Raw genomic sequence first — 23,520 nt, 5'->3', positions numbered from 1 at the left:
TCACTTGCGTTAAATTTAGTCATTACATACATTTGTTTACATATGATACATACTTGATTACATATTTTTCTTTAAAAAAAATTCAATTTTTTTAAAAATTAAAATTATGATTAATATTGTGATAACATATTACACAACATAAGATTACCCATTTACAACAGGTTTAATTCTGTTTTTTTTTCTTTCTCTTTTGTTTTTCCTATATAATGTATTGATAATAATAATAATAATAATAATAATAATAATAATAATAATAATAATAATAATAATAATAATAATAATAATAATAATAATAATAATAATAATAATAATAATACAGCATTTATTCATTTAACAATGAGTTATATATATATTTACAATTTTGATTTTTTTTTTTTTTAATTCTCGGGTGAGATGTAATTTCTCAACTTTCATCCTCGAAGCTTATTTGCAAACTTATCCGAGGATGACACCAGTTAGTTATTATTTATTGGTTTGTTTGCTGTGTTGGGAAGTTACAAAATCAAATCATATGTTTAATAAGTTTGATTTCCACTACAGCCTTTGATTGTGAAATTCGCGCACGCCACGCACACACACACACACATACGATAGCTTGGAATGTCTTGATGCGTCGCTGAACTTGAAGCTTGAACGAATATATTGTGTTTCATTAAGTTTGTATGGTATTTTGGGTGCGTGTTTCTTGTTCGTAGTATGTCCTGAAAAGAGCTCTTTTCAGGCTATTGTAGTTTGTAAGGTTTCTCTATTCAAAACGTAATTTGTTTATCATGTCTGGGATGTAAAAGTTTTGTGTTGCCTTTCCGAAGTTATTATGGTATTTATATGTGATATAATTAGTTGTCTGAGGTCTTGTTATACTGTATGTATTTCTGACTGTCCTGTAGTTGGCATCGAAATAATGTTTTAGCAAGGCTGCATAGCGACATAAATGTTTTGCTGTCAATATTTTGTTCTGACATTGCAGTGTATATAAAGTCGTTATTGTCTCTTTGTTCCCAAAAGATCAGTTTTATCATTTTGTACTGTAACAACATTAATCTATTAATTTGTAGGGTGCACAGAAAGCATACGTTGTTATAGCATATCTTAGTATATTTTGGCATAGTGCTTTGTATATTAGTGTTTTTAGGCGTGTGGGAACTATGTCTTTTAACCTGTAGAGTTTTCCAGTTATTGTTCGGAGTTTGTTGTGGAGATAGTTTATGTGGCTATTCCAGTTCATGTCTGCATCGAAGTAAAATCCAATTAGCGTATTTGTAGTGGTTTTTCTGTTCTGTGTTTATTATGTTGGAGAGTGGATGTTGGATGGTTATATATTTGTTATCAACTGGTCGAGTCAGTGGATTTCTGAATATCATTTTTTTCTTATTTGAATTTAGGTGTATGGAGTTTTTGGTGAACCAGTCTATGATCAGATTTTAGTCATGTTGCATATTTGTTTGGGCTATGCTTGCGTTATTATGGATGGATATTTTAGCTGTGTCGTCTGCGTATTGGAATATCTTATCTTTGAGAGGTAGCTGATTAATATCGGGCGTGTAAATGTTGAATAGAGTTGGGGAGAGTACAGCTCCCTGTGGTATTCCACAGGTTACTGGTAGCTATCTGCTTCGGTTTGACCCGATATGTGTGATATGCTTTCTATTTTGAAGGTAGTTTGTAAACCACCTGTGAAGAGGCCCGTCTATTCCAACATGCCTCAACTTTTCTAACAAGGTTTGATGTGTAAGTGTATCGAATGCTTTAGTTAGATCAATAAAGACTACCATGGCAATTTTGTTTTTGTCTAAGGTGGTATTAATAATAATAAATAATAATAATAATAATAATAAAATGAAAAGATTTTATTTTATTTTGTTTATTTGTTCTTTTTTTTTTTTTTCAAAACAGTTTTCTTCCCTTTTTAATAATTCTGATTTTTAAGATCATTTATCACTGTTGCATTACAAAAACCTAATAAATAGAAAATTAAAGAAAATTCCTAATTCGCATTTTTTAATCCCTTCAATAACAGAAATAATCATAATAAAAAACTGTAAAAGGATTTTTAATTTTATATTTCAAAAAATAATCATTGAATTCTAGTTTTTCTTGCAGTAATCAGAAATTTGATTTCACACCTTTTTATTTATATCAAATAAAATAATAAATTTATCGTAGTTGCTTCAAGCTATGGTTGGGGGGAGGGTAATGGATGGCAATGCTGTAGCCAATGAAGTTCTAACTGAGATTCGGCTATTGCTGTTACCCTCCTGCCATGATCAGAGCTTTAATCGCTCAATAACACCTTATCCCTACACTGTCCTCTACAGATAACGGGGAAGATAAAAAGCATTCTTGCTTCGCCCCTTTAAGCCAGTCCTTATAAGGATAAGAAGCTATGGTTGGGAAATGAATTGAAATAAAGTCCTTTTTAGGACTTCCAGGGTAACAAATGGCAATGCTCTAGCCAATGAAGTTTTAACTGAGGCTCGGCTATTGCCGTTACCCAGTCATGACTAGAGCTTTTTAGCTCAACAACACTCCATCCACACAGATTTACTTCATTCAGATGACGGGATAAAGAGTCAAGGACTCGGTCCATCGTCCAGTTCTTAAGGGATAACTGGAATGAAAAGCTATGGTTGGATTTCCAGGGGTCATGACTGGAGCTTTTTAGCAATCCACACAGATTTTCTTCATTCAGATGACGGGATAGAGAGTCAAGGACTCAGTCCATCGCCCAGTTCTTATCTTATAAGAACTATAATGCGATGGTTTTTGGTATTGATCTGGTTGATGTATGGAATCGACCGTGAGATGCGATGATTAATACCTTTGGAGAGTAATGGATTGCAATGCTGTAGCCAGTGAAGTTCTAACTGAGGCTTGGCTATTGCTGTTACCCTCCTGCTATGATCAGAGCTTTAATAGCTCAAAAAACCTTATCACGACACTGTCCTCAACAACACTTTATCCCTACACTGTCCTCTACAGATAACGGGAAAGATGAAAAACATTCTTGCTTCGCAATGTCATGTTGCATATTTGTTTGGGCTATGCTTGCGTTATTATGGATGGATATTTTAGCTGTGTCGTCTGCGTATTGGAATATCTTATCTTTGAGAGGTAGCTGATTAATATCGGGCATAGCTGATTAATATATATATATACAGTATATATATATACCTACGCGGGGGGATGAACAGCAACACAACACATTTGGACAGTTCATCGTACCCCTACTTAAATGCATTCACTGTCCCTGAATTCGCCACACTCTCTCAGGCGATGCATTCCAATCACCCACCACTCTCCATGCAAAAAATCTACTCCCCCCTCCTTGCTCATCTCACCATATACAGCTTCCAGGAATGGTCTCTTGTTTTTCCCCTGTCTCCAGATAATGAAAATTCTCATCCACGTTAATCTGGTAATTATCCCTTACCAACTTATACGTCTCGATCATGTCTCCAATCTTCCTTCTATCCACTAGGCTATGTAATTTACATTCTTCAATCTGTCCTCATATTGCACATTCCAGAGACTAGAAACCAACTTAGTTAATCGTCTCTGAACCCTCTCCAAGATCTCAACATCCATTTGTAAACCTGGCAACTAAATCTGTGCACAATAATCCATACGCGGCCTGATCAAAGCCTTGTACAAAGGAATCAAAACATTCTTTCTTCTACACGTCAGTGTTCTACGCATGATTGCCATAATTTGCTGTGTCCTCCTCACAATTTTAGCAAAATGTCCACAGAATTTCAAATCTCTATCCACCAAAATCCTCAAATCCTTCGTCTCCTCCTCCTCTGAAATATCCCAGCAAACCTATACTTTACATCTTATCTTTGCTACCACACACTCGCCTATTCAGCTAGTCTATTTAAGTCATCTTGCAAAGCTATAACATCTGCTCTACGCCTCATAACTCTCCCGAACTTGGCAGCATTTGCAAACAACCGTATATCACCATTTAACCCCTTTCTGATGTCATTTACATATAAATTAAACAACAATAACCCCAAAACAGACCACTGGGGCACTCATCTAGTGACTTTTCTCTTCTGGGATATCGCTCCTCCCCATATACAGAAGCTGTTGATACCTATCAGACAGCCAATCTCCAATCCAACATACTAATCTACTCTCCAACCCCACTGTTCCAGTTTAACTACTAGTTTGCCATATGGTAATCTATCAAACGTCTTTGCAAAATCGAAATATACTACTGTGTATGCCCCCTTGTCCAATTTATTCGTCACCCTTGTTATAATAAGTAAGCAGTAAGTAAGGCTCGTCATTTTATATATATATATATATATATATATATATATATATATATATATATATATATATATATATATATATATATATATATATATATATATTATAATATATATTTATATATATATATATATATAAATAAATAAATATATATATATATATACATACTAGGTGGGGGGGCTACTCCTTCCTGGCGCCTACGGCTCCCAACACCCCGAGTTCGGACTGGTAGGCCGGTTCTCCCTGACTTCTGATGACTCGAATTTTGAAGACTCGACAGTCAGGGTAGCCCCCTGAGTTACAAAACGTTTCAAAAAACGTGACATACAAATGTGACATAAAAAGGCTTATCATTTTATATATGTAGGGTATATATAATGTCGTCGTCATCATTATCAGCTATTGTCGATCCACTGCTGGATGATGGCCTTTCCAAGATTACTCCAACTCTCTCTGTCCATGGCTCTCATTTTCCATGTCACTCCTGCAAATCTGATGATATCATCAATCCGCCCTGATTTAGGTCGGCGTCGTTTTTCCTCTCGTGGAATCTAATCCAGTACTTCTTTTTTCCATTTGATCTTGTCTTCGAGCAATATGTCCAACCCATTGCCACTTCAGATGTTTCACTCTTCTTATGATGTCAGAGACTTTGGTTTGGTTTCTTAATCACGTATTTCTTTTGTGATCCAGCCTTGTGATACTAAGCATACTTCTTTCCATACCAAACTGTGGTATTCTTAGATTTTGTTGAGTTTCCTTTGCGTTTAGTGTCCATGTTTCACAGCCAACATGGGAAGAATACATTGGATAAAAACTTTTCTCTTCAGGCACAATGGTTGTTGACTTTGAATATTGAATGTAATTTTCCAAATGCTTTCCACCCAAGCATTGTGCGTCTTTTAACTTAGCCCATGATATTTTTCTCCATTGATATCTGTTCTTCTAGGTATATGTAATGATCTACTTGTGTAATTTCCTCATTATTAATTTTTATTATTTCTGGTTGGACATAGCTATTGAACATAACTTGGGTCTTCTTTAGGCCAGCTGTTTTGCTAGCAATTTGGAGTTTATGGACACGAGTCTGTATTATAATCTGCTGTACAACTTGAATATGGTCCATTGTACTAAAGCCACTTCAAAAGCTTGCTTGTTCATTTGGTTGTGCTAGGTCTAGAGTCATACAAAGCCTGTGAGCTAAGACTGTTGTAAACCACTGAGAGTAGACTGATGGGTCGGTATAGGTCGCCCACTGTTTGTAGATCTCTCCTTGACATTTTGCCAAGAATAGTCGATTCATGCTGAAGGGGAGAAAGAAATGAAGGATGTACGATTTGGTCGCCAACAAGAAATCACGTGCTTTCTTGTCTGTCGCCGTACTAGTACTAGCTTGGTTTTTGTTGTTCTCTTTTTGCATTATTTTTTTTATTATTAATTTGTATGATGGATCCAGTACAGTCAACACGTTCTGTTGTTAAACGTTTCAGTAGCTCTTGCAAAAGAATATTGAATAATGTGCTGACATTCTACGAAAAAGAATCATCAGAAGGCCATCTTCTTGTTCCCCCTTTCTCAAGTCATAAAACATGCAAGTGCAATTGCGGGCGTATCGGGGTCGACTGTTAAAAGAATTCGTAGGGAATCAAAAGGTGAAGGTAAGCCAAAATTTAAATCTCCTAAAAAAAGAAAAAGCTCCAGAGAAAGAAAATCATCGAAACCGTAGCTTTGAATGATTTTGATGTAGACGTTATATGAAGAACTATTCACGAATTTTACGTGATCGAGAAAAGAGTGCCAACTGTTTCGAAATTGATTTCTGTGCTTAGAGAAAAAATTAATTTTCTTTGGAAAAGAGAAACTTTAAGGAAAATACTTCATGAAATCGGATTTTCTTTTAAAAAGTCCCAGAATAAAAGGAAACTTATCAGAGCGAAGTGACATTGTTTTATCTAGAACGCAATATTTGAGAGCAATAAGACGTTTCAGGGAGGAGAAAAGACCGATTGTGTATCTAGATGAAACTTGGATTGATAGTAATTTAACTTATGGAAAATGTTGGCAGTCTAAAGAAGAATGTGGAGTGCTACAAACAGGAAATGCCTCGCAGCGCATAATAATTTTATATGCGGATGGAGAAATGGTTTTTTTTTAACCGAATTCAAACTTACTATACAAAGCCAATTCAACTATTGGGGATTACCATGGGCAAATGAATTCTACGATCTTCGAAAAGTGGGCAGAAGAAAAACTGATTCCAAACCTTCCTAAAAATGCTGTTGTTATAATTGATAACGCTTTGTTTAATCGAATATTACTCTATTCGATTAAACAAAGCTCCAAATTGGTCTAATAAGAAGCAAGTTCTTATGGATTGGCTCTCTGCAAATAACATTTCTCATTCCCCAGATATGCGAAAAATTGAACTGCTTAATTTGGCCAAAAGAAACTCGCCCACAACTAAACTATTTAAATTCGACACGATGCTCAAAGAGCATGGATTTCTAGCTTTGAGGCTAATACCATATCATTGCGATATTAATGCTATTGAGTATGTTTGGGCAGAAGGTGAAAAGTTTCATTCTCCATCGCAACGTAACTGGGGATATTGATATGTCCAAACTTTTTAAGCTTTCAGAACAGGCGATTGAAAATATTACAGTTCAAAACTGGGGGAAATATTGCTCTCATGTCACCTCATTGGAAAATATGTATTGGGACAGAGACGGAATTATCGAAGAATTATGCGAACCTTTGGTGATCAGTGTAAGTGAAAGTGATGGTGATTCGGACAGCGATTCAGATGACTCTAAAGATTAAAAGGATTTGATAATAGCATTTTTTTCCAACATTTTTTTTGCATGGGTTTGTTAAAAGAGTCACAACAAGTCATAAATAATTAATCGGTTTAGGACATTAAAAGTGCCTCAGTTCTCTCAACTCTAAGTTTAGAATATCTAAGTTCATTTGAAAAAAATTCTGTTTTTCTGTATAATTATTTTTATTTTATAGAAAACTTTCTGAAAAATAAACTTAGTTACATTTTTGTTTTATGCTATACCTTTTTTTTTTAATTTTGTTAATACTCTACGTACATTTTTCCAACTGTTATACAAGCAAAATAGTTACACTTTAAAAACTACAATGTTCGTAAAAGAAAAGCTGAATTTTCCTACCTGTAAGAATAAACAAACTCATCCCAGAAGACAGATTGATTACCCTATTATCGGAATGGAGTCTTCGTTTTCTGACATGCGCAGAAGTGTCGAGGGATCTCTAATCGGTGGGCGAACTATAGTTCATCAAGTCTTCTACCTCACTTTTTTATGTATCAAAAATAGGGCAGCCTTTTTCCATGTTTTTGGTACATCATTTTATTTCAGTCATAAAGTAAACAGTTTTGCAAAGAGGTTGTAGATCATTTCTCCACCTACATTTAGAAGTGCAGCTATAACTTCAACCTCACTTGCAGTTTTTCCATTTTGCAAGCTTTGGATGCTCCACCTCTTCTGGTAGAATCTGTGGTACTTCAGCTATTTCGTAGTTCTTTTTCATTTAATTCATAATCCTGAGTAGATTTCTTCAATTCGTTTTGCTATAGCAATCTATCTCTGGTGATGGTCTCATCTTGTAATTTCATTGCAACTATTTGTTTGTTGCTGTTCACCAATTGCTGTTTGGCCTTTTTGAGAATACGGTTATTTTTAATTGTTTGGTGTACGAATTTACAATTGCATTTTCTTATTTCTTCTATCGTTTTGCAAAATTCAGTGTGTTATTTTTTCTGTATGTTATTTGATTGTTTCATTTCTCTTCGTTTTTTTCATAAGCTGTTTTGTTTCTTCGCAAAATTTGACCTGTTTCTTTTCTGTGGTACCAACTATTTCAAGTGAGCATTGGAAAAGGTTTTGGGTAATAATGTCATTACTTTCTGATGGATGAGCATTGTCATTTAAAATAACATGTTTAAGACTATTATTTAGTTTTATATATATTTTTTAATGGTGAGTTTGTGCACATCTATGTTTTGCTTCGATCTTCGAAATATTTTTCTTCTTTCTTTTTGGCAATTTATTTGGATTTTACTGCGTACCATACGATGGTCACTTTCAGTGTTGAAGGTATTTATAACAGCCCAGTCTTGAATGATGTTTTCCTTATTGCTAAGGATAAAATCAATTTGACTAGTTTTTTCCATTTGGACTTTTCCATGTCCACTTCCTATATGTTTTTTTTTTTTTTTTTCTTGAAAAAGGAATTCATGATGTATATGTGTGTATATATATATATATATATATATATATATATATATATACGAGCAGCCCTCGTATATACGAGGCTGAACAACTATCGAACAGCCCTCGTATATACGAGGTACGTATATACAGTACGTATCTACTGACATGATGGGTGATCTCTTAATTTACTGAATAGAGTTTTTTTTTTATGTATAAATGTTTTTATGATAATTTCATCAAATAGCCGTAGTACGGTCGGTTGTCATTGGGTTGGATTGTTTATGACGTAACAAAGATTGTGCGACCAGGATATTATGTCTATTAATTGTTTTGTGTTATTCTAGCCGGTTTGCCTGTTTTGTAGGATCATAACTCTACCACCTTCGTATGAAATCAGCTCCATTCCTTCTCCTGAAAAGTCCTTATTAAGGTTCTTTTGACTTAGGGTTAGATTATTTGGAAGCTTTCTGTAGAAACCAATCGGTACCCAGTTAAAGACTTACACAAACAGCCATGCCACAAATAGGTTTCGAACCCATAGCGTTTGCTGCTGATTGGAAGTTGATACTGTCCACTCGGCTAATTAGCACGATTTAAGTAAACGATAAAGTTTACTTGTTCTTTATGCGATTAATTTCTTTAACAAAAGAAGACACTGATTTAAAAATAGTGTAACGTTTTGTAACTTGTTTATAGTTTACTAGTAATTTTAGCTATTGTCATTAGAGTATGACGAATATACATTTATAGAAACTTAAAATTTAGTATAAAATTAGTTTATGGCACAGTAATGTGATGGCCGTGTCAGTAAAATTTTTTATTTAAAAAAAAAAAAGAAAAGAAAAACTGCATATTTCTATTGCAAATCGTAACGTTCAATATCCTTGAGATGAACACCAAATCATTTTTCTTTCGACCTGCGTGATGCACTAATAGAATTGACTTTCTGCTTTTCATGTGTTCTGTAGTCAAGATATGTCTACAAGTCCTGACTCCATATGCACACGACATTGGATGTAGTCCATGATGTTGTTTTATTTATGAAAGGGGAAAAATACTAACAAGCCCATTTTTGTATGAGACGTTTTGAAGAACACTAACATTTCCTAATAATGCATTGTTGGCTTTGGTTCGTAAATTTTGTGTTTGCTGACTAATGAGTATCTGAAATTGTTGGATAAATTTAGTCATATACATCACCCTATTCTTGGTGCACAGTACTTCATCAACTGTTCTGCTACTATAATGCACGCCGACTTTCTAGAACATTTTCTATGCTTTTTTATTTTATTTTTTAGTAATTTTTTTGCAGCTGGTTCTCGAATTAGTCAATCTTTGGCATAGGAAGAAGAATATTTGCTTGCGCAGAAATCATAGAAATCGCTTTGTTTCAGAAATAATATTAAGTTAGCTAATTATTTGCCACACTCTTACCCCGAAGTCTTCAAAATCATCGGTAGCCTTGAACTCAACTATCGATGACGACTGAGGATGACACTCACTGCCTACCGATTTCCAAAATTTAGTTAATTCTACTGACTTTGGGGAATAAAGGCGTCGTTAGAGGATTTATTTATATCATATTTTTATTTATTAATTTATGGTATTTATAATTAATTTAATAATTAATTTATAATTTATAAATATTTATAATATATACTTAAATTAAGGGGATATTGAATCCCACATAGTTTTAAAACCGAATAAGAAACTCAAAGATTGGAATCAGAGAGTTTCTTGCCGAATATAGTAAACTATAAAGTATCGGCGGACACTAGCGTTAGCCAATGCAAGTGATCCTAGTACATAGTACATTACTGGGCAACTCGTTGCAAAGGTGGAGGAAGAAGTTCAGATCGCTATTCTTAGGTATTTTCCATAATGTAAAAACACATGGAGGGAGGTCACTACCCAGACCGGTTTCAGCCTTTTTTGAGGCTTCATCAGTGAGCAGCTAGACCTAATACCATAGTGTATAGCGAAAAGAACTTATGTACTTTGCGAACGAGTTTTCCAAACAGGTGCAACCATTAAGTTACTAAAGTATAAAGAGCTAATAAGCTTCATTTCGGCAATGAAAACATTACTTAAATTAAGGGGATATTGAATCCCACATAGTTTTAAAACCGAATAAGATAAGAAACTCAAAGATTGGAATCAGAGAGTTTCTTGCCGAATATAGTAAACTATAAAGTATCGGCGGACACTAGCGTTAGCCAATGCAAGTGATCCTAGTACATAGTACATTATTACTGGGCAACTCGTTGCAACGAGTTGCCCAGTAATAATGCATAGTACAGTAATAATGCATAGTAATACATAGTACATTATTACTGGGCAACTCGTTGCAACGAGTTGCCCAGTAATAATGTACTATGTACTAGGATCACTTGCATTGGCTAACGCTAGTGTCCGCCGATACTTTATAGTTTACTATATTCGGCAAGAAACTCTCTGATTCCAATCTTTGAGTTTCTTATTCGGTTTTAAAACTATGTGGGATTCAATATCCCCTTAATTTAAGTAATGTTTTCATTGCCGAAATGAAGCTTTTTAGCTCTTTATACTTTAGTAGTTTATAATATATTTTTCCAGTATTGGAAAAAAGTTATTCTTAATCAATAGGTAATAATAATAGTGATTGTAAAACTTTGATATTATTACAATATTTAAATTTAATTTAAATAAAATTAAATTTAGCATATAATTTAATATAAAAATATAATATAATTATATCGATTTAAATTTCTGTGATGTTGGAGATTTAAAAAATTAAAATTATTTAAAGGTTTAGCTTTTTTTTTTAAAATTCATTTATAAATCTTTATTTATATTAGAAATTTCTAAAGTGAGTCTTTTAAAAATGTCAGAAATGGCATAAGTTGCTTTCGACGTCATGCTTGAATATATTTGTGGTATGTTCACCTTAGACGCCACGAAGGTCCTCTAACGGGAAAAGACAGTAATAATGGCACACTTCAGAGAATCTCGTAATTAATCGCATGCTTCCAAGACTGCCGTGAAGCAGGAAATTGAATTCACATCTTTTAAAAAAAAATAAAAGGAAGGAGGATGGAGGTGAATGGTAATTTTTAAATGTGTACAATTTTGAAATGAGCGTAATTAACAGAACTAAACAGACTGTGGTTAATTTCGATTTGTACTGCTCTGAATACAGTCGTCACTAGATGGCGTTCTGAAAGTTTCGTTTAGGAAACTTGTACATTTATTTTAACAGAAATGACAGACGTAGATTTTTCGTGTAATGTGCAAATTTAGGTTAAAGCAGTGAACTGTATGGTATGGATATAAGAAGAATGACAATCCATTCTAGCAGTGTGTCTACTAATTACAGGATTAAAGAAGGCGACACATTTTTTGAGTAACACAAGAATGCACTCATAGAATTGTTAGCGTTTTTAGGATGGTTTATTCTTGAGACGTTCTTGAATACTGAATAGTTTATCTTAAAAAAAAAAATCTTTCTGCTTACATGAGACAATTGCAATAGAGTTTCTGGCCTGTTATACTTTTTTTTTTTATAGCGAAAAATAGAAAAAAAAATAGAAAGCAAAAAAATCATAAAGCAATGATCTTCAGACGCGTTTTAACAACAGTTTATTTCTCAAAGAAATTACGTGAACACTGTAAAATTTATGCACGGCATTATTTTGTTACAGTACAGATAATAATGCTATATTAATATAATTTTAAAATCAAAAGTTTTGTTCCTTATCAAAAGGAACAAAATATTTCATAATTCAAAGTATAAAGTAAAATGACAGAAAATAAAAAGAACAGACGATAAACAAAAATAATAATTACACCTGAAATATTTTTCTTGTGTAAATTAAAAAAAAAATAATGATAATAAAAATAGCTATAAATCCCCGATGCACAATAATTGAAGTAAGAAAGGCATAGGCAACTAGCTTCCTTCCTGTTTTCAATTTACTGAAAAAATAACAGAAGAATCGTCAACAATTGACTAGAAGAATTTCTTTAATAAATAAAAAAAATAAAACAAACTACAAAACAATACATTTTTCAAAAAGGATTTGTACTGCAAGAATTTACTGACAGACGAACAAAATAAATCGCTAGACAAAAACAAATATGTGGTACTTATCTTTATGGATTTTAATAGCAAAATTACGCAAATCAAAATTGCCTTCAGTACACACTGAAACAGCACTAAATGCAGTTGATAATTGCCCACGATGTAGGACTGTATTATTATTATTATTTTAAGATTATGCTCCTTAAACCACACTAGAACATATCATTTAAAATCCCTCAGTATTTTCTCATTATAAAGAAACTAACAGACAAAAGTCACAACAGTTTTCGCAGCGACTCGAGCATTAACTTTGCCGTATCTCCATTCCTTCCTCCACCCATTTGCGAACGTATTTACTTTTCATTTAGCTCTGCGTTGGATGGTAATCTTGTCCGTTTTCAGGTGGACGGAGTGAATGACCTTTCTCCGTAAATACTTGCTGTCGTGGTATTCGTACATGTTTCGAATGTCACTCACCGGAAACACTTCCACTTTATTGTTACATTAATAATCCCCACATTCAATAGGAACTTGTTATAGCAGCTATGACATTAACCTCGACATGTACTGTATAGGAAAATACTTGGGAAATTTGGATTAGAGATAGTTGTTGACAGTTTTTCCACCTAATTATACTATAAATTAAAGATACAAAAAATTATATACTTAGTTTAATCCTTTATCCAAGTGTAAGCAAAGTTTCTCTAATCCAGGGTATTTTAATAATAAGGTGGTACACCTTTTGGCAACTCGTATAGGTAAATATGACTTCTCCATTACTTCCACCTCAGTACCACCGAAAACGGATCGAGCGTGAGATGCGGTGATTAATACCCTTGGAGGGTAATGGATGGCAATGCTGTAGCCAATGAAGTTCTAACTGAGGCTCGGCTGTTGCTGTTACCCAGGTAGAGGGGTAATGGATGGCAATGCTGTAGCCCATGATAAGGCACGGCTGTTGAAATATGAGCGGTTCTGCTCGGTGGTGGGGTGAGCCTGCCACTGGATAGAGCCAAACGCTGAGAGTTCTCGGTGACAGGGTGAGCCTGTTACTGGGGGGAACAACGCTAGGTTTTTGATCCTTTGGGTCACTCATTGTTGGGTAATGTGGGAGATCTCACGAGTTTTGGGAGCGGTATCCCCGCACTTAAACAGGGAAACCAGTCTTGGTAGTGACTCTTCCCTTAACGCATAGTATTATACATGTCCGTAAGGATATGTGCTTTGCATTATGGGATACTAAGGAAAGTGATGTGAAGTCATTAGCGTCTATATACGAGTTGCCCAATCCTGAAAATACTTCAGGCGCAAACTTTGTTTGCTTACACTTGGTTAAAGGATTAAACCAAGTATAGAATTTCTTGGTATCTTTAATTTATACTTGGGAAATGTTGGATTTTGATACTCACTTGTGATGGAGTTTGCAGTCTGTGTGGCAGTCAGTCTCTTCTTGCGATTAGACTTCGTGACTGCATATTTCTGGTTACAACAGTTCCCACTCTGCAGATAAACACAGAATAATTTATTTGAAATAGTTTTCCTATTAATAAATTACTCCGTATTTACTGGCTGTAATCATAAAACATTTCGATAAATAACCATGCATCGACAAAATTTACATTTTATTTACACGCGATATATCTAACATTTTAACAACTTAAACTATTGGAATAGTCAAATGCGTGTATTAAATTAATGAAACATTGATAAAAGTGTGCATCTTACAAATTTTACTTCCAAAAATTGAATACACTGGAAAGATTTTTAAAAGTCTGATCACCATTTGTGCAGATTGGTATATGTTCCAAGAATATATTTGCTTCCATTTGTTCTACAATACTGAAATTTTTGGAAAATTCAGCGACCAGTTGTGTTGCCTAATGTACGCATAACTGAAGTCATCTCGTGTGAGCAATAGGAAAAGGAAATTTGCTTTCAATAGAGTACGTCAGTTCTTTACGTGGCATTGAGGAAGTTATTCTTCACGTGCTGTTTCGCACGACGATACAGACTGTAGGTGATATGGATAACTTGTCATTTTGTAGCGATTCTAATCGGTGACCTGGAAAGAAAGAAAGAAGAAAAGAGAAAGAGAGAGAAGTGTCACCTAGCGTTGCGATTTACAATACTCGACGTGAATTAGACTGTATTTACCAGCAAACGAACAAAAATGAGATCACGTGACATATCCCGGAAGAGACAGCTTGGATAACAATGCGGTAGGATGTGAGTGCTCTTGTTACGCGGGTGATTACCGAGGGTAATCAGAGAACAAATGAATAACTGGAGTTGTAGATTATAGTTCATACCCGAATGGTTCACTGATCAGCAGTTCATAAAAATTAATTTTAAGTAGTAAAGTATAGTGCGAATAATGAAACATAAGCAAGAAACGGAGGAGGAAGGAATCCTGTACAATTGATCATATTATTTTATTGACTCTTTGAAATACCACTTAATAGTTTGTTATCTAATTATATATCTATCTACAGTTGAAATTCTTTAAGTATGCAATATCATGTTATGCTGATTTACATTCAATGCCCCTTTGTCTGAAAGTCTAATAATTTCAGACGTTTTTTTTTTTAAACAACATATTGGTATATGTTCATATACACCATTATTTTGGGTACTACATCAAAATGTACTACATCAAAAGGCAGTTATACATACTTGCAAGTATATAGCAATAAATGGTGGCATTAGATTTATTTGTATAAACAGATTATATAAAGATATACAGAGTGTGTAAATTATATTACAAAAAGATAAACTAAAAAACAGTTATTAATTTACGAATTTGATATATTTCAAAAATATATATTTATTACATTAATTTTTAATAGTTTTTATTTAATAAATAAAATTAATTTAATATGAATCGATGAATCCGACTCTTTGAATGATCTAACAGCGTAAGTTATTTCTGTACGATGTACGATGCAACCATAATGCTCAATTTGCATCTTAATGTGTTCCAGTTATATCTCTCCTGACTGTCCTATTTGTCCAAACATCCCCAATTCCACACGAACTACTGATCTTGTATACTCCCGTTTTTTTTGAGTGGTGAACGAGGAAGTTTTGGATTCGAAAATCTACAGCTTGATAGATAGAGAGCGGATTGGATAACCGTTTGGCCATCCAAACCAAAATTAAACTGTTTTCTCTTCATCAATTCGCTCTTTGAATTTTTTTTTTTTCCTTCCTTAGTTCTGGTTAGTGGATTTTATTGAAATTCGGGCATTTGGAATTGTTATAAAAATTCAGCACTTTCGAGTTTGTTTCTGTAGGACTATTTTTAAGATCAAAATTTGGCAAAACCATTTCGATTTTAATATAGCGTTTCACGAAGTACAAAGCAGTTACTCTGGAACTTAATGAATTCTAGCATTTATAATAACCACTAAAATTTGTTTAGTTATCTCAATTTAAGTTTCAGTCGAACTACTTTTCTTACCGAATTTATATGTATTTATTACAATAACCAACACAGAGCTGCTGAATATTGCTGGTATATTTTGTGATAAATAATGACGTCGCTGTTATTATTCCCTTACTGATTTTTTTCTATTAATCTCTTATAGTAGAAACACTGAAAGAAAACGAAAACATCCAAATGGAAGAAAAATAAGAGTTGGATTGTATTTAGATTTTTTTTTTTTTTTTTTTTTAATGTTGGGCCCATATACGAGAGGTTGGGTGATCAACCTCTGATAGTACTTGAGTACCGTATATGGGTAGTGGATTGGGAAAGGAAAAACTTGTTTACATTTGATTTAAAAGCCTATATATTGTATTATTTGGGAAATACGTCAGGGGGAAGACTGTTCCACAGTACTGCAGTAGAAGGGATGAATGAGGAGGAGAAGAAACTTGTTCTGTGGGTTTCAAGGTGTACTGCGAAAGGATGTTGGGCAGCAGCTGTACGAGTTCCGAAGGGCTTAGTACAGAGTGGGGAATTATTGATGTTTCAGATTGAACATTTCCTATGGAAATATTTATAGAATATACAAATCGCAGAGACCAAGCCTCTGTGTGAAAGTGAGGGGAGCGAGTTAGTGAGAGATGGGTCATTTATCAGTGTAATTGCTCTCCTCTGTATTGAGTCAAGCATTTTCAGGGAGCTTTTAGGAGCCCTCAATCCAAATGTGAGAACAGTATTCGATAGCTGTACGGATTTGTGATTTGTATAATGTTAACTGCTGTTTAGAGGTGAAGTAACGTCTTGAGCGAAAGAGTAAAGCTAGTTTTTTTAAATCTGAGGATGCAATGGTTGTGATTTGTTTATGCCAGGAGAGGCCTGATGTCAGGGTAATTCCGAGAAGATAAATCTCATCTTGTCTGAGAATTTGAGTGTTATCAAAAATAATGCTTGGGAGAAATGGTTCTTTTTTGTGGGAGATAAGACAGAACTGGGTTTTACTAGCGTTGAAGTTGACGAGGTTATCTGAGCTCCATTGGAGGTCAGAATTAAGGGTACTTGTGGTTGATGTTCTGTCGGTTGAAGTGAGTTGTGTAGGATAAGGTTTATCAAATGAAAGGGAGGAGTGCCGTCATCTGCAAAACTGTGTATTGGGTTGGAGGTCAACTGAAGTAGGTCTTTGATATATATAGCAGGAAGAGGGTTGGTGAGAGGACAGAACCTTGTGGGACCCCATCATTAGTGTCTACCATCACACATAGTGTGTGTTTTCAGCAGATGGCAATCCATCTCCAGAAGTCCTGAGACAGTCCAAATGACGGGGAAATCATAACGGCGCAATGCTATGAGGACATTTTGCTATGCATGAAAATGACGTGTTTCTCTTTTGGACAATTTGTCTTGCGGGATTAACTCGAGTTTCCGAGAAAGAAAATCGTCTTAAGTTCATGTGGAACTTACTAACTGACATTTAGTTGAAAAGTCCTAATCAAGTTTGCGTCAGGATTCAGACCCAAGTGTTTGCGACCAGAAATCAGGTAGTGGTTGGCGGGTGGCTAAGAGATTATCATTGCTCGTCTTTCTCGCATTGGTTTTTCTGAAGCATCCGAAGCTCTGAAAACAGAAAAATTTCATCACGAATTCAGCATTCCCAGTTCCAGTGTTGTTTCGAAACATGAATCTCTTTTGTATATTTGAATTAGCATTGGTTTTCAAACATTTTGCCAGAAAATGGAACGAATTCCAATAAAATTCCGAATGAGTATGCGAAGACTACCAAAACTTATGTTGTTAGCAGTGGCATAACCTGGATTCCCCCCAACATCACCACCCTCAAAAAAAAAAAAAAAAAAAAAAAAAAAAAAAAAAAAAAAAATGGATGTGTATCCTTTAAGATTCAGACTTTATTATTGTTTATGTCCTGTCTTATACCTTCGTTCAATTTATTCAATTTATCATCCTCCGCAATGCGGACTCATTATTATAGGGTAGTACGCATCTGAATGTGCTAATAACAATCTTCCCCCCCCCCCAAAAAAAAACCAACTGTGATATCAGGAACATTCTTCCCTGTGTAGATGACAGAAGAGGAGGAAGAAAACTCTCTTTCTATCAATCTATCGAAAGTGTTAAAACTTTTTTTCCCTCTGTAATATATATGACTCTTTCCGACGATGTATAACATCATTGATCTTAATCTATTCACATGGAAAATTTATTTTTAACAGTTTGTTGTCGAATTTCTATTATCAGAAGGATAACCTTGAACCCAGTATAGCCAAAATCTTCTAGAATCCCTGAGTTTTGCATATTTTCAAAGTTATCTAATACCTGCTTTTGAGAGATAAATGCTTTTGAGCCTACATAGAGACATATTGTTACCCATTACACCAGTTTCAACCTATGCGTCACCTTCGAAAATAATAAACAAAATGCAGGCATAAAAAAAAATCACTCTAAAATAATTCCATGCTGTTGAAAACTTCGAATTTTATAGGCAAAGCCTAGAATCAAAAAACTTCTTTTTACTAGTCTTGGATCATAACAGCAAAAAAAAAAAAAAAAAAAAAAGGGTGGGGGTCGTTAGTGCTGATTGAGTTTCACCCACCAGCAAAATAGAAAAAACCGTCCCCGCCCCCAACCTTGTCTCCTTCTGTTAAGCGTCTCCAACAGTAGGGATTCCTGGAAAAATGAAAAAGTATTGTTAGGTGCAGCGACGGGGGTGGAGCTGTAGACAGAAAGTCTTAAAACTGGTTTCGCCAAAACAGCAACACATGACTCCCCTGATATTCAAAAGCCTTATATCTAAGTAAAGCCGTCTCTAAAAATTCGGACGATCCCTAGACCACTCCACAGTGGCCGAAAGACCTTCCAACTCAGCGTTGGAACCGCTCATATTCCAGGGAAAAGCATCCACCGACACAGCCCCTCCCCGGAGACTCAAAATGCTCTCTCAGGTTAAACCCCCCCCCCCTCAGCGACTTCAGAAGAAACCTAGGAGAGCGAAGCCGCGCTTCAATTAAGCTTTTTTGGTCAGCGAAAATTGTTATATGGTGCAACAATCTTCCCCAAAGTGTGAAGATAACTTTTCAGACAGCGACATGGCTTTTTTTTTTTTTTTTGAAGAAAATGTATACACAAAATTGTTGTGCCATACAAAAATATATATATCACAATTTTTGCTGACCATATTAATTATAGTTTTTACATATAAAAATTAAAAGGGTAGTTTATTACATTATAATAAATATAATAAATATATTATATATATTATATTATATTATATAAAAGTTTTACATTTAGCGTATGGACAAAGAAAAATGTATGCACAAAATTGTTGTGCCATACAAAAATATATATATCACAATTTTTGCTGACCATATTAATTATAGTTTTTACATATAAAAATTAAAAGGGTGGTTTATTACATTATAATAAATAAAAGTTTTAAATTTGGCGTAACCAGAAAAAAAATTATTTGATAGTAAATATATTATAGTTTCTTAAAATTCCATTGTTATTTTTTATCCATTTTTATTTTATTAAGAAAATAATACTAAAATTAGAGTCTTAAACGCACTGGGAAGATAACTTTTCAGACAGCGACGTGGCGTTTTTTTTTTTTTTGAAGAAAAAGTATGCACAGAGGTCACCACTGCCTCTTTCTTAAAGATTACTACTAAAAAATAAATGAAAGCCTTTCACATTTGGAAACAATTGACGTGAAGGTGGAAATTAAGTTATCTAAGGCTTAGAGCCTTAACGTTATCCCATTGGCCGCGCATGGTGCGCAGACTTTTGAAATGATCTTCCTGTATATACATTGTTTCATAAAATTGAACTCCATAATGTAAAATGAAAATGCAACAGTATAAAATGAAATTGATTTCAATATTTTTTTAGTTTTATAGATTTAAGAGCAATATTCATGTTACATTGCAAAAAACAAAATATGTATACTATCGTACTAATATTTTACTGAATGCGTGGTTGCGCCATCTATTATCAACTAAGTCAACCTGTTGATATTTGTCTTCATATTATTCTAGTTTTATTAACTACCTAGGAAATTATTCTTTTAACTTTCAAAATATTTCATACTATAACAGAAAATTTTGATAATCATAGAATTATCGCTAAGGACGTTCTTAAACATTTAAATATTAAAAAAATGTTTTAATTCGTGTCTAAAAACAGACATAAGTCATCGAAAAGTCCAGTTTAGAGCTGTGAAAAAACTACAGTGATATTAGCATTGCCATATGCACATACAGAAGCTGCTTCTATTATAGAAAGTAGTGGTTATCGCTCACGTTACTTTCTCGTGACTAATCTAGTGTTAAGACCACTTCTTAGACTCCACACGCGCGAGGCCACTAACCGAAAAGAATGCGGATGAACTAACTGCCTCCCCCCCCCTCTAAGACCAGAAAGGGTCTCTTATTTGGCGGATTAAATCGGGAGGATCTAACCACGACCACAAGATCACGAATGTACCATTGTTTTGTAAGAAAACACCTGCCGCTTTGACGTTGTTATTCTCAATGCGGCTTTATCTAGAACGATCCTCGTTATACCGTCCGTCCCACGCATTTCCCGTCATGCTATGCGTTAATGTAAATAGGCGATAGAATACTCCCGGGGGTCACGTCTTGAAATAATTCATTACGCGAAGCGTGACGAGAACAACTTATTAAAGTTCAAATTAGGGTTACTGTGGAAATTCATAACTTGCTCTCCCAAGTTAATTTTGTACGATGGGAGATTGATTGGCAACCGTGCGTGTTTATAGCGAGCTAAAATTTCATCAGGAACTGACTGATTTCATTTTCTTACTTTTGTATAAATTATTTATACTTTTATAAATTTAATAACAATTACATTTATATAAATATAATCATTGTTGCATTACAAGTCTATATTGCAAAAATCTAAATTGCACAAATTGGAATAGCACGTCCCTTTGGTGATTATATTTTACAATAATAGATATACAGTAGCGAAAAAATTAATCCGAACACTCATATTTCAAAGAAAAAACATTCGCAAGAAAATAAGTAAACGATCTTGAGTAAGTGTAGTTTTTCTTTTTCGCCCTCATTTTACTTTTCTGTCAAGAAAGGGTATCTGTGTCCCTAAACCTATTTAAAATCGCATTAACAGTAACAAACTAACAACACACTGAATGGCAGTTTGTCATAGATGTGGGCTAAGAAAGAGTACCGATTTTTTTTTTAACGCTTTCTTGGAGATGTATCCATTTTATAGCTCCATGAAATGAATAAAATACAACGAATGTCAACGTGTTTACACACTATTAAAATGCCCAACACCATTAATAACATCGTAAAGACAGTTAAAACACGCAGCACTCAACCAAACTGGTGAACTAAAACCAAAAAATGAAAATAGTGAAAACCGAAATCAAAACCAAAATATTGCGAACTGAAACAAAAACCGAATTTTTTGAATTTACTTATACAGCTTTATTCTGTGAAAACAAATTGTTAAATCTCTTTTATATATATATATATACATATATATATTTTTCAAGTATTTTCATCGAGATTCTTAATTTAAATTTTATGTAATAATAATAAAAATAATCCTATATTTTAAATGAAATTTGTGTATTTTAAAGAAACTGTTGAAGTTAAATAGAAAAACGTGAAGGAAAACTCATAAAACCTCCTTTAAAGTTCGATCATAAAGTCATCATCGTATGTTACGCTTTCGCGCAGACCTACACATTTCACCTCGTAAAATTCCGTAGCCGATAATCTCGGAATAGGTTGGTTGCTCCTTATTCCCGGTGGTATCTCATGTCCGTCAAAGCGTGTGTTCACCGGGCCGGTTTACCTGCTTTGCGGGAGGAAAAATCCCAGAATAAACTGGGGAAAAAGCCTGCTTCCCGCGCCCAAGACCGGCTATCTTGGCTATGACTGAGGAAGATCCTTGAGCTCCTCACGTCTCTCCGACGGGAATCGAACCCAGGACACTCCTTCCCCGGGCATATGGTTGCGAAGCGCACCCATATGTATGCCCGGGCTATGGGTGCGCTTGGCTAAGCTAACCGCTCGGACCGACCATAAAGAAAGCATGTATATCTGCTTAGTCCTTATAAGGACTGGCTTAAAGGGGCGAAGCAAGGTTGCTTTTCATCTTCCCCGTTATCTGTAGAGGACAGTGTAGGTAGAAGGTGTTATTGAGCTATTAAATTAAAGCTCTGATCATGGAAGGAGGATAACAACAATAGCCGAGCCTCAGTTAGAACATCATTGGCTACAGCATTGCCATCCATTACCCTCCAAGGGTATTAATCTCACGGCCGATTAATTCCAACCGCTCCCTCACTTATCTGCTTAATCTCACCAAAAATTATTTGTATGTAATTTATTATAAAAAATACCTGGGGTGAAATTAAATTTCAAAAAATCTAATTATTTATTAATTTTAAAATAGTAATTAATTATTAAAAAAAAATTAATTATTTAATATATTTATTTTATATAGAAATGAATTAGTTATTCTTTCCTTCTAATTAATACTAAATAGTTAACAAGGATGTGATTCATTTATTTCATTCTCTACGCTTTACTGTATGAATCATTCTTCACCCAATGAGCTTTGTGGCCAACGTTTCAAGATAACCAAAAAAAAAAAAGTGTCAATATTTTTTAGTATTTACTAAGAAATAAATTGATGTTTTAAAAACTAAACCTTTTTATATAATAATAAACTGATCCTTGTTGTTTATAGACCTACACTATACCATTTTTTTTAATTGTTCATTGCAGCATTTTTTGTGGCCGTCCAAACTCTTTTCACACTTGGATTTGTGTTCTTGCTACTGGCTTGTCTTCTGGTTCTTGCTTTGGTATTATGCATTGCCTCTGATAAAGACGTCGTTACCCTCAGATGCCTGAGTAGCCTGAACTGTTTTGCAGGTAAGTAGATGATATTTTAAGCAGAAAATAACATTTCTGTTTATTCTTAGGTGAATGTTTCCTCGAGTGAAAACAATTAAATAACTTCCAATGTTTCGTCTCTGTGACAGAGATATCTTCAGGGATACAATAGAAGAATATGAAATGTCAAAATATGGATTGGGAAGCCAATTGAACATTTCACCAGTTTACAAACCGAATGACAACTGAATGTATGAATGAAGAATAGGCAGTTGGTTCGAATCCCGTGTAGTTTCGTATGGTGAGAAGATTTTATTCTCGCAAAACTTAAAACAGATCAAAGAACATAAAAAAATTAATGGGTTCTTCCCTAATCTAACCAATCTAATCCTTTTTATCAATAATTTTGAATATTAACCTCAAAATACGATCATTTATGATAACTATCTATGAAAACTATTGCAATCTTTGTTTATGTAGTAATCTTAAACTTAACTGCTATCTTGGCAATCAACTAAGTGTGATTTTAATATAATGGAAGCATTAAACTCTTGATAGCATTAATTTTCTACAAATAATTACACAATTTTGATTGCTGCCAGTAAAACTAGATGC

At 34.2% G+C, this 23,520-nt stretch overlaps 1 protein-coding gene across 1 annotated transcript in view; it reads left to right on the top strand.

Moving 5' to 3' along the window:
- Window positions 1-23,520, top strand: part of LOC150106932 (uncharacterized) — a 63,498-nt gene that overhangs the window by 36,722 nt on the left and 3,256 nt on the right. Inside the window, exon 2 of the mRNA XM_090392832.1 lies at window positions 22,795-22,944. Within this exon, the coding sequence (XP_090248958.1) occupies window positions 22,795-22,944 (150 nt within the window). The remainder of the gene's footprint in view (window positions 1-22,794; window positions 22,945-23,520) is intronic.

The sequence above is a fragment of the Typopeltis vanoorti genome, chromosome 5 (genome assembly GCF_054136105.1).
Source record: "Typopeltis vanoorti isolate ZY-2024b chromosome 5, IOZ_Tvanoo_1.0, whole genome shotgun sequence".
Taxonomy (NCBI): Eukaryota; Metazoa; Arthropoda; class Arachnida; order Uropygi; family Thelyphonidae; genus Typopeltis; species Typopeltis vanoorti.
The sequence above is the reverse complement of the archived record's forward strand: the minus strand, read 5'-3'. Positions and strand labels throughout refer to the sequence as shown.